This window comes from Ictidomys tridecemlineatus, chromosome 6 (assembly GCF_052094955.1).
Source record: "Ictidomys tridecemlineatus isolate mIctTri1 chromosome 6, mIctTri1.hap1, whole genome shotgun sequence".
NCBI classification, from domain to species: domain Eukaryota; kingdom Metazoa; phylum Chordata; class Mammalia; order Rodentia; family Sciuridae; genus Ictidomys; species Ictidomys tridecemlineatus.
In genome coordinates, this window is record NC_135482.1 from 98,881,178 (window position 1) to 98,893,501 (window position 12,324).

A 12,324-nucleotide genomic window follows, 5' to 3' on the forward strand; every position below is an offset into this window, starting at 1 on the left:
AGGGGCTGGGGTTGTGGCTAGCATGTGTGAGGCCCTGGATTCAATCCCCAACACCACATAAAAATAAATAGAATAAAGGTATTGTGTTCAAATACAACTAAAACTAAATATTAAAAAAAAAAAAATCACTAGGAGCCAGGCGCAGTGTTGCACGCCCATAATCTCAGTGGCTCAGGAAGCTGAGGCAGGAGGATCGTGAGTTCAAAGCCAGCCTCAGCAATGGCAAGGCACTAAGCAACTAAGTGAGACCTTGTCTCTAAATAAAATACAAAATAGGGCTGGAGATGTGGCTCAGTGGTTGAATGCAATGCCCTGAGTTCAATCCCCAGTATATATAAAAAAAAAATTTATAAGGCACTGTGTTCAATCCTCAGCACCATACACACATAAACTCCCCATGTCCAAAAAAAATCACTGGTCATGGTGTCACATGCCTGTAATCTCAGCAATTTGCAAGGCTAAAACAGGAGGATTACAAATTCAAGGCCAGCCTCAGCAACTTGGCAAAGCCCTAAGCAACTTAGCAAGACCTTATCTCAAAAAAAAATTAAAAGGGCTGGGGATGTGGCTCAGTAATAAAGTGTCCCTGTGTCAATCCCCATTATCCACACACTCCCATCCCCCCCCCAAAAAAAATAAGAGCAGAGAACGTAGCTCACTTGTAGAGTAATTGCCTAGCATTTGCAAGGTCCTGATTTCAATTCCAGCACCACACACACACACACACACAAATTGACAATAATGAACAATGGTAAGAATATGAAAAAATTTAAACCCTCAGTCAGGTGCAGGGTGTATGCCTATAGTCCCAGCTACTCAGGAGGCTGAGGCAAGAGAATCACAAGTTCAAGGCCAACCTCAGCAATTTAGCAAGACTCTGTTTCAAAATTAAATAAATAAAAAGAACTGAGCATTTAACTCAGTGGTAGAGCACTTGCCTGGCAGGTGTAAGGCCCAGGATTCTATCCGAAGCATAGAAGGAAGGAAAAGCAGAGGAAATGTAGATATCAGAATTTTCTACATCATATTTTCTCAAAGTATATTAAAAATTTTTATTGACTTAAAATAATGGTACATATTTATGGAATACAGTGTTTAAGGCTTATGTCCTTGAGAAAATTTGTTGTGGCTTCTCTAAAATCTAGAAAACATAAATAACAGTGCATATTTCAAGCAACAATGAAATAACATTTCTTGAGTAACACAGAATAATCCCTGCCTGTATAAAAAGCCATCAGTAAATTCATTTCCTTCTATCCAGAGTCTAATATACTGTCACATGCATAATGATTAGAGTAGAGCAGAAATTGACTAAGATCATTAAGACTCTAGTACATGTGTGTGTAATTCTATGCATCATTAAGTACAATTGATTGACATTTCAGATCCAGAAGGTCATAATCTAGATAGGTAATTTTATTAGAAAATTTACCCTAAGAATACTCCTTCTATTCCTACTTCTGTGATCCTATCCACACCCACATTCATCAACTACCATGTCTTCATAATGTCGAAGAATGACATTGTCATTATTGTCTTGGTAGAGCATGGAAATGGGAGATAGTTTGGTGGGGATACAGACAGCCTGGGGGATCTCTGGGTCAACTGCATGCATCAGTGCTTGCATGAAAGCATAATTGGAACTATTTAAATAGGTGGTCAGAGCGAGGGGACAATCTCCATGGCAGTAATTTGCCATGAACCCTTTGGGGGCAATGATCCATTTGTGCCAACCTAGGTCCTGGAAGTTGATGAAGAGCTGGTGAGGTCGGCAGAGATTCTTGTGAGAAGCCTGAGGGACAGGAATGGCTGCCCTCCTTTTTCGGGAAGCAGAGTGGCACTGCTCAGGATTGAGGGTGACCACCAGCAGGGAAGCACGAAAGGAAGGTCTCAGTCTGGCACAGGTGGCCTCCATCTGGAAGTTTACTGCAAATTCTGTGTCTCCTCTGACCACAATCTCCAAGAATAAGCCAAGGTTCTTCTGGGGTTTGCTATTCCAATCCTTAACCACATCCAGTAGATTGAAGTGAAGGGCACCTTGAGGCCATGGTACAGACTGCAGGGCAAACATTTTACCTGGCTTGGGGATAGATTGCCCCCACACCTGAGGCTCTTGAATGATCCACAGAGCCAACTCCAGTTCTGGTTCCAGGTTATAGTAAGAATTAGGCCCCAAGTCCAGGCCCAGCTGAGCCATTGTTAACTGCTCCTTTTCTTTGATGGCAGACAGGTTAAAGTAGAGGAGCTTCTGTAGGCAAGAGTCATCCTGGGAGAGTTTCTTTGAGTAAATAAAGAAACCTAGATGGGAAAAGCGACATGGGAAAGTCACCACAGTATTTTCTAACCTCATATTCTCCAAAATGCTATAAATGTCACACTGTCCACATATACCGTTGAAGTGCAAGGAACTGTGAGTTCTTTTCAAGCCCTACCATTTGGGAGGATTTGTCCTCACTCCCACTCCTCATTCTTATATTTTCTTGTTTGTTTTTTGCTTTTTTTGTGTGTAGGGGGCAGTCCTGGGGATTAAACCCAGGGACTTAACTTCTGAGCCACAACCCCAGCCGTTTTTTGTTTTTTTTTTTAAGAGAGAGAGAGAGAGAGAGAGAGAGAGAGAAGAGAGAATTTTTTAATATTTATTTTTCAGTTTTCGGTGGACACAACATCTTTTTTTTTTTTTTTTTTTTTTTAGAGAGAGAGAGAGAGAATTTTATTTATTTTTTAGGTTTTTTTTTTCAGCGGACACAACATCTTTGTTTGTATGTGGTGCTGAGGATTGAACCCGGGCCGCACGCATGCTAGGCGAGCGCGCTACCGCTTGAGCCATATCTCCAGCCCGACACAACATCTTTATTTTATTTTTATGTGGTGCTGAGGATTGAACCCAGCGGCCCACACATGCCAGGCAAGCGTGTTACCGCTTGAGCCACATCCCCAGCCCCAGCCTTTTTTTATATTTTATTTTGAGACAGGGTCTTGCTAAGTTGTTTAGGGCCTCGTTAAATTGCTGAGGCTGGCTTTGAAATCATGATCCTCATGCCTCAGCCTCCCAAGTGGCTGGGATTTCATTCTTTGTATCTTCCAAGGGGTCCTGGAAGGAAATTAGGAGCCCACAAATGGATTGGAAAAAATAATTTTATCTTTTTAGTTTTCATTAAATTTTAAATGGAATTTAGCATTTCATTCCATTATGAATATAGGCAGTAAGTCCCAATAATATTACCAGGGTTGTTGGGGCTCAGAACATGACAGGTTGGTGTGCTGAGTACTCTAAATTGAAGGTGACTGAAAAGGCCTCAGAAGCAAGGTCTCTCTGCCTTCTATTCTCCTGAGTCCAACACCACTTTCTCCCCCTAAGCAACTGGGTGGAGCATAGAAGCTTAAATTCCTCTCCCTCAAAGTAAGCCATAAAACCTAGAAGAGCCTCTCTCTTCCTTGTCCTTTGTAAACCCTCATTCCCCAGGGGTCCTGCCCTTCACCCAAGAGAAGAGCTGCACAGAATCCAAGGATCTGAAGAGACAGGACTCGCTGGGTTTCAACGCTCACCCCAAGACCATTCGGTCAAAATGTGTTGTCCAGTCACATTTCTGCATGGCTTTCCACTATTTGTCAAAACTAAGCATACAATGGCTTTCCATGGGTCTTTGCTTTGGTTTTGTTTGTTTCAGTGTTTGAAGGTGGAACCCAGGGCCTTGAGCATGCTAGGGCAAGTGGTCTGACCTGGTCAGTGAGCTATGCTCTCAGGAGAGCCTTTGGGTCTTCATTTTTGAATGCTTCAATGTCACACAAAACTAAATAAATCTGTTACACTTTTCTTGTGAACTTTTTATTGTAGAAATGTCACTGTGGCACTAACAATGGGTATGGAAAGGAATCAAACCTTTCTATGATCTATGATACTATCATCAATAAAAACAATAAGTGAGTGGGTGCAGTGACATACCCCTGTAATCCCAGCGACTCCAGATGCCTAGGCAGGAGGATCCCAAGGTCAAGGCCAGCCCCAGCAACTTAGCAAGATACTAAACACCTTAGCAAGACCCTGTTTCAAAAAATAAAAAGGGATGGGGATGTGGCTCAGTGGTTAAGCACCCTGGGTTCAATCCCTGGTAACAAAAAAAAAAAAAAGGAAGAAAAGAAACAAACAAACAACAACAACAACAAAAACAGGTATTTATTTACATTTATATATTTATTTATTTGGTACTGGGAATTGAACTCAGGGGCACTCAATCACTGAGCCACATCCCCAGCCCTATTTTGTATTTAATTTAGAGACATGGTCTCATTGAGTTGCTTAGTGTCTCGTTATTGCTGAGGCTAGCTTTAAACTTGCAATGCTCCTGCCTCAGGCTCCTGAGCCACTGGGGTTACAGGCATGTGCCACCATGCCTGGCCAACAGTTGAATATTTTTAAATAGCTAAAAGAGAGGATGTTGAATGTTCCCAATGCAGAGAAATTATGTATGTCTGAGGGTATGAATATGCCAGTTACTCTGATCTGATATTATACATTATATACATGTATTGAGATGTCACACTACTCCATAAATATGTATAATTACTATGTGTCAACTTAAAGAAACACACACAATTTTGCAGTGCTAAGGATCAAACCCAGGGCTTTGCACAAGCACCCTACCACTGGGCTATAGTCCCAGCCCTAAAAATAATAATAATAATAATAATAATTAGAAAAAAGAGAGACAGAAAACAGATATTGAATGAGAGAAAGAGAGACAAAGCAAGATAAAACTTGGGCATGGTGGCCAAGTAATCCCAGATACTGGGGAAGCTGAAGCAGAAGGATTGGAAATTCCGGGCCAGTTTTGGCAACTAAGTGAGACCCTATCTCAAAATAAAAAATAAAAAGGGCTGCAAGTGTAGCTCCATAGTAGAGCACCCCCGTGTTCAATCCCCAGTAGAGGTCGGGGGGAGCAGGATAAAAGAATAAAACAAAATAAGCAACAAACATAAAAAGCATTTAAAATTACCCAGTTTTTCTAAATAAGGAGGGTGAACAGCTAAGATGTTTATGAATATTTGGTAAGGGTGGAAGAGAAATGATATCTAAATCCTCATTCTTTTGATAGGAAGTCAATAGTGAAATGTCTAAGCTTGAAAAAAATAAAAAAGTAACATGAAGAGCAAAAAAAAAAAAAAAGAAAGAAAGAAGATTGCCCCAGTTTGGGGAGCTGAGGCAAGAGGACAACAAGTATGCAAAGCTAGCCTTAGCAAATTAGTGAGGCCCTAACCAACTTAAGGAGAACCTGTCTCAAAAAAAAGGGCTAGGAATGTGACTCAGTGGTTAAGCATCCCTGGGTTCAATCCCTGGTACCTAATAATAATAATAATAAATAATAATAAAATACATTTTAAAAATTATCCAGTTTCCCTTTTTCTTGGTACATGGGATTGAACCCAGGTGTGCTTATCTACTGAGCTATATCCTTAGCCTTTTTATTTTGAGTAAGGATCTTGCTGAGTTGCTTAGGGCCCGGCTAAATTGTTGAGGCTGGCTTTGAACTCACTATCCTCCTGCCTCAGCTCCTGAGCTGCTAGGATTACATGAGTGTATCAACACAACCAGCCACTAAATCACATTTCTGAAGCATGAAAGAAAACCTAAAAGTAAAAAAGGAAAAGATGGACAGATTTTTGACAATATGAAATGAAAATGTTCAAAAGACCATTAATGGGCCTGGGGTATAGTCTGTGGTTTGCCTTGCATGCACACTCCCAGGGTTTAATCCCCAGCACACCACATACACACACACACACACACACACACACACACACACACACACACACACACACACGTTAAGGAGATGTCCATCTGGTGTAAAATGGATGGGTAAGTTGTCACATATTAAAGAATAATGCATTCTATATTTCCACTTATATCAAGTTCAAAAGCTGTCAAAACTATCATGTAGCCAGGTGCAGTGGCACACACACCTGTAATCCCCATGCCTAGGGAGGCTGAGGCAGGAGGATTTCGAGTTCAAAGCCAGAATCAGCAAAAGCAAGCTGCTAAGCAACTCAGTGAGACTCTGTCCCTAAACAAAATACAAAATAGGCCTGAGGGTGTGATTCAGTGGTTGAGTGCCCCTGAGTTCAATCTCTGGTACAAAAAACAAACAAACAACAACAACAAAAAAACTACCATGTACTGTTAGATGGTTAGATGCTACAATACTAAGAATAATGAATCAGAAAAGAGCATGAAGGATCCTCTAGGGTACTAGTAATGTTTTATTTCTTGATATGGGTACTGTTTGTTCCTTGAAAATTCATTGAGCTATTCTCTATGATTTATGCATTTTTCTGAATACATATCAGACAGACTTCAGTAAGTTTCTATTATCTTGGTTTCTTTTTCTTTCTTTCTTTCTTTCTTTTTGTGGTGCTGGGGATAGAATCCAAAGTTCATGTATGCAAGGCAACCTCTACCACTGAGCTACACCCCAACTCAATAAATAAGCTTCTGTTTTTAAAAAGACTTCTATTAAATTGTGGGAAGTAACAATTCTCATACACTCACAGCAGGGTAAGAATTTTGGAGAACACTTGCTACGTATCAAGAGTTTAAATGTGCCTACTTCTAAGAATTTCTCTTGAGTTAACAGCAGAAAAAGTGCATACAAAAAAGAAAAGAAAAAGTGCATAGGCACAAAAAAAGTGTATGGCTATCAAAGGACATCAGTTACATATATTATAGTGTATTTTTATACAATGAAATATCATGTAATTTTTTTTTTTAATACCAGAGAATGAATCCAGAGGTGCTTGGCCACTGATGACATCCCCACACCTTTCTATCTTTGTTTTGAGGCAGATTATCCCTAAATTGTTTAGGGCCTTGTTAAATTGTTGAGGCTGGCTTTGAAATTGCGATTGTGCTGTCTCAGCCTCTGGAGTGGCAGGGATTACAGGTGTATGCTACCATGTCCAGCTCATGTAACTCTTAAAATGTAAGTAAGTTATCCACTTCTTCTCACATATAATAGGTGTTCATGATACTGAATGAATGTATAGTATAACGCCATTTAAACAAAAATAGTAGCTGGGCAGGAAGATTTTGAATTTGAGGACAGCCTGGACAATTAGTGAGACTCTATCTCAAAGTAAACAATTTTTTTTTCTTTTTTTATTGTTGGTCGTTCAAAACATTACATAGTTCTTGATATATCATATTTCACAGTTTGATTCAAGTGGGTTATGAACTCCCATTTTTACCCCGTATACAATTTTTAAAAGGGCTAGAGATGTAGCTCAGTGGTAGGAGCACCCTATGGTGTGTGTGGGTGTGTGTGTGTGTATTATAAAGTTTATAATCTCTATTATATTAGCAAAGAAGAAAAATCTGAAAGAATATATAATAACTATTAATGGTGGTTTTCTCTAGCAGAAGAAATAGAGAGGGGCAATTATTAGAGTATGTCTTTTTCAGTATTGGGAATTAAACCCAGAACCTCCTAAATGCTAGGCAAGCACTTTACCACTGAGCGTGAGAGTATGTCGTTTTCATTTATCATTTGATAGAAATAGAATCATCCCATTATCACAGTTATTTCCATGGGAAGGATGGGTAATATTCTCCAAACCATATTCTCACCTCTGTTCTCTACTCTCTCCACAGAAAACCTTTCTATGGGTTCTTCACACTCCTCCTACCTCTAAATCCTCCTCCAGGAATTTTCTCTAACCCTCCACCCCTGAGGTGAAGCATCTCACATTATACTGTACCTAGCACCACACATAGAATTCATCTCTTTGTCTTGTATAAATTCTTTAAAAGGGCAGACTTTATTGTTAATTGCTATTTTCACAAATTCATACACAGTTCCTGGCTCACAGCAGGTATCCAATAAATACTTTCCCAGGCAAATAAATATTCAAATATTCTCTCAGGTTGCAGTAAAACTAACCAAGTACTCAATTCTGCATTTGAACCACCAGAGAGGACACATAGACGTGCAGATTTTCAACCCTTATCTTGGACTTTGAATATGAATTAGGTAGTGAGGGACAGGAATGGACCTGAAAGAATCTACGATTAATAGATGGCCTGGGTAACTTGGTGGGTGGTCCCATTGGGAAGCAATTGAATGGATCCTTATATAAAGGATATGATAACAGCATACATTATTGCTCTATATTCACAAATCAAGGAAAACTTCCCCCCTCCAACAATAATGGAGGTGTAAGTAGAAGAGAAGTTTATGAACAAACTGAGCTCAACATTTTTTGTCTCCTGCTTAGCATATGAAAGACCAGGATGTGTGTATATTGTTTGGCTAAAGAATGAGAGACTGAAGCCAGTGGTGTTGTGCATTCCAGAAAGATCAACAACTTGGCTGAGGTAGGAGTTGGTGTCCTGCCTCAGCAATTTAGTGAGGTACTCAGCAACTAGGTGAGGCCCTGTCTCAAAAAAAAAAAAAAAAAAAAAAAAAATAGGTGACAGCTTTAATTACACCATTATCCTTTCTCTATACTGAAGCACAAAGCAGTTGATTCAGAAAAAAACTACCTTAAGCCAGCAAAGTGGTGCATGCCTATAATTCTAGCACTTCAGTAAGCTAACCAAGGCAGGATGATCACAAATTTAAGTCCAGTCTCAGCAACGTTGGGAGATCCCCAGCAATTTAGCGAGACCCTGTCTCAAAAGTAAAAAATAAAAGGGCTAAAGATGTAGTTCAGTGGTGAAATGCTGCTAGGTTCAATCCCCAGTATCAAGATAAGAAGGAAAAAAAGAAAAAGAAGAAAAAAAGAAAGGAAACTTAAAAAAAAAAAAAAACACCTCTTTTGAGGGGCCATGGGTGTACAAACTCCGTGGTGGAGTGCTTGCTTAGCCCTGGGTTTTATCTCTGGGACCACCTAAACAAACAAAAATTCAAAAAAAAAAAAAAAAGGGGGGGGGCTGGGGATGTGGCTCAAGGGGTAGCAAGCTCGCCTGGCATGCTTGCGGTGCGGGTTCGATCCTCAGCACCACATACAAACAAAGATGTTGTGTCCGCCGAGAACTAGAAAATAAATATTAAAAATTCTCTCTCTCTCTCTCTCTCTCTCTCTCTCTCTCTCTCTCTCTCTCTCTCTCTCTCCTCTCTCACTCTCTCTTAAAAAAAAAAAAAATCCAAAAACTACTTTGAATCCTTTGTTCATGTGCTAGCTGTCTTCTTGAATAGGTACCTCACAAGTTACCTACTGTCTGAGCTTTAATTTCCCTAGTTAAAAAGTTGAGGGCTGGGAATCTAGCTCAGTTGGCAGAGTGCTTGAACCCAAGTACCAAGCCTTGGGTTCAATCCTCAGCACCACACACACAAAAAAAGAGTACCATTTGGGGCTGGGCTTTGGCTCAGCGGTAGAGCACCTGCCTGGGATGTGTGAGGCACTGAGTTCGATTCTTAGCACCACGTATAAATAAATAAAATAAAAGATTATATCAACAAATAAAAAATATATATTAAAAAAAAGTTGATAATACTTGCCTTCCTCTGAGGATTGCTGGGATTAAATGAGAATATATGCAAAATAGTAGCACAGGGCCTTCCATAAGCCATCAGCAATGGTAATTTCCCCTTTTCCTTTCTCCTCTTCATACCACCCACTTCCGGATTTCCCCCTGGAAACTCTCCCATTTCTTTACCTTTGTCAGGGAGAAGACGAAGCACATTCCCACGGACACCCAGCTCCTTCATGTAGCATAAATCTTGGGAGACCCCAGTGGTTGTTGCTGTCTCTCGATCTTGGAAAATTTTCTTCAAGATAAAAGGCACGGATTGGAACTTGCGGGGTGAAGGCACCTTGTCTAAGCCCAGAAACTGGAGAAAGTCGGATTCTTGAAATTGAAATGTATGTCCCATAGCTACAATTAACAGGAAGCCAACAGGTAAAAATGGCAGGGAAGGAAGCATGGCCTCGGAGGTGGGACAAAGCAGGCTGGCTGCACGCTGGGAACAGCTGCAGCTCCAGACTGCACAGCCAGCGATTCAAGGGCTGCTAACTTACCTGATGGAAGATAATCAAGTGTAAATTGCTTTCTTCCCAGGTTCTCAAAGGCAATTGGATGTGAAGATACATTTTTTTTTCCTCTTCTCTCAATCTGCTCTCCCAAAAAGAAACAAAAAATTACTGATGCGTGGACATAAACTGTACAACCTGAGATTTGTCATGGTAGACAGAGTGAAAAGGAGACATGCATTTATTCATTCAACATACTTTTATTAGGAGCTGGGAATGTGGCTCAGTGGTAGAGTGCTTGCCTAGCATGCAAGAGGCCCTGGGTTTGATCCTCAGCACTGCCAAAACAAACAAAAAAGAGTTATTAAAGCATCTATTATGTGCAAGACACTGAGATAGGTGCTAGCAACATACCAGTAAACAATTTGTTCTTTTTTTTTTATTATTGTTGGTCGTTCAAAACATTACATCTAATTTGATATATTTCACAGTTTGATTCAAAAGGGTTATGAACTCCCATTTTTACCCCGTATACAGATTGCTGAATCACATCAGTTAACAATTTGTTCTTATAATTAATTGTCTAGTTAGACAAATGCACATGTAGATTTCTAACAGACTACATCCACAGTGATGTGGGAAACCAAATCAAGGAAAAAGAAGTATTCCCAAGGAACTTAATCTACACTCCCCATCTGTTTTCAGTTTAAAAGGATTAAATTTCATTCATCTAATTTTGTCCTTCTTGATTAAAAGAGTCTGACTGTGTTAATTCTGATTTCATTACTTACTAGCTGGATGACATTGGGCATGTCCCTTAACCTTCCTTTGTTTCTTCTCAATTGAAAATAATAACTGACTTATTTAATCCCCCACCTTTCTCTTATTGGAGGTCTAACCTGAGCCTCCACTAGCTACCTCTACTAGCTAGGCATGTGCTCTACCATTGAGTTCAAAATAAAAAACAAAAAGGGCTGGGGATGTGGATGTGGCTTAGTGGTTAAGCGCCCCTGTGTTCAATTCCCAGTACCAAAAAAAAAAAAAGAAAAAGCAGGAAACTGGGTAATTTTTAAAATTTATTTTATTTTATTATTATTATTATTGTTGTTATTATGATTATTTGGTACCAGGGATTGAACCCAGAGGTGCTTAACCACTGAGTCCCATGCTCAGCTCTGTTTATTTTTTTATTTTGAGACAAGGTCTGGCTAAATTGCCCAGGCTGACCCTGCACTTGCAATCAGTCCTGCCTCAGTCTCCTGAGTAGCTGGGATTACAGGCATGGACCACTGCGCCTGGCTGCACGAGAATTTGCTCAGCACAATGTCTGCAGCATAGTAAACTCCTACAAAATATTCACAAGCAAGACAGCTTTAAAGCTCAAATAAGCTTCTCTTTAGTAAGATAGTCAGATATTTGCCTGAAAGAACTACATGTGAAAAAGAATGGAAGAGCTGGGGATGTGCTCAGAGGCAGAGTGCTTGCCTCGAATATTCAAGACCATAAGTTTGATCTCCAGTATCATCAAAAAAATAAATAAATAAATAAAATACCTTGACATTCATAAAAATGGAAGTTATTGAGAAATCCAAGTATGTAACACCTATGAATTTTCATGTTTTGTTTTTTGTTTCGTTTTGGTCAAATTACTATAAAATTTTCAACTGCTATTTAAGAATTAGCTTATTTGTATCCAAAATAATTTCCAAGCTTTTTGAGAAGAAATGTTATCATTTTACATTATTTTATACCACCTATTAAAATAACTTGTTCTTCCCAAAGAAAGACAGAATATTCATCTAATATATAATAATTTCTGGTCACAGGATCAAATCTGAACTCTTGCTGGGCACAGTGGCACATGCCTGTAATCCCAGTGACTCAAGAGACTAAGGCAAGAGGATAGAAAGTTGGAAGTCAGTCACAACAACTTAGTGAGACCCTGTCTCAAAATAAAAAGTAAAAAGGTTTAGGGATGTAGTTCAGTGGCTAAGCCCTCTGAGTTAGATTGTTGATACTGAAAAAACCACCACCACCACCAAAAAAAAAAAAAAAAGAAAAGAAAAAACCCTAGACTCTAGCTTGGTATTTGGCATTTGAGGACTTAATTGTTCTGATCTCCAGGTCCCTAGCCAGTTTCTCTTCCTACTACCACCATGGTCACTGTTGATGTTCTAATGATATCCATCTATTTATTCTCCCGTGAGGTCATTTCATCTCAGAGCCTTTGCACAACCCAAGTTCGAAGGTCTCTTCTACTGCAAATACTTCCTTGACTTGCCAAAACGCATTTAGATACTTCTTCATCCCATTGAACCTTGGGTGGTCATCTTCTATGGCACTTATCACAGGTGTCACTGT

The 12,324-nt window shown here is 39.7% G+C and overlaps 1 protein-coding gene and 1 non-coding gene across 2 annotated transcripts; one reads left to right on the top strand and one right to left on the bottom strand.

Annotated features, from left to right (window-relative positions):
• Positions 1 to 1,082: 1,082 nt before the first annotated feature.
• On the bottom strand, positions 1,083 to 9,955 carry Gdf3 (growth differentiation factor 3). The gene is made up of 2 exons (XM_078052410.1): positions 9,650 to 9,955; positions 1,083 to 2,298 (listed from the first exon to the last, which is right to left on the bottom strand). Exons 1-2 carry the CDS (start codon positions 9,915 to 9,917, stop codon positions 1,469 to 1,471), a joined length of 1,098 nt encoding a protein of 365 aa, XP_077908536.1. The 5' UTR covers positions 9,918 to 9,955; the 3' UTR covers positions 1,083 to 1,468.
• A 280-nt stretch (positions 9,956 to 10,235) lies between these two features.
• Trnaa-agc (transfer RNA alanine (anticodon AGC)) lies at positions 10,236 to 10,307 on the top strand. The gene has a single exon. It is a non-coding gene; the product is annotated as a tRNA-Ala (tRNA).
• Positions 10,308 to 12,324: the final 2,017 nt, after the last annotated feature.

Coding starts and splice junctions, on each gene's coding strand:
- Gdf3 (XM_078052410.1), bottom strand. CDS start 9,917: ATGCTTCCTTCCCTGCCATTTTTACCTGTTGGCTTCCTGTTAATTGTA. Junction 2,299..9,649: donor TCGTCTTCTCCCTGACAAAG/GTAAAGAAATGG, acceptor TTTCCCATCTAG/GTTTCTTTATTTACTCAAAG.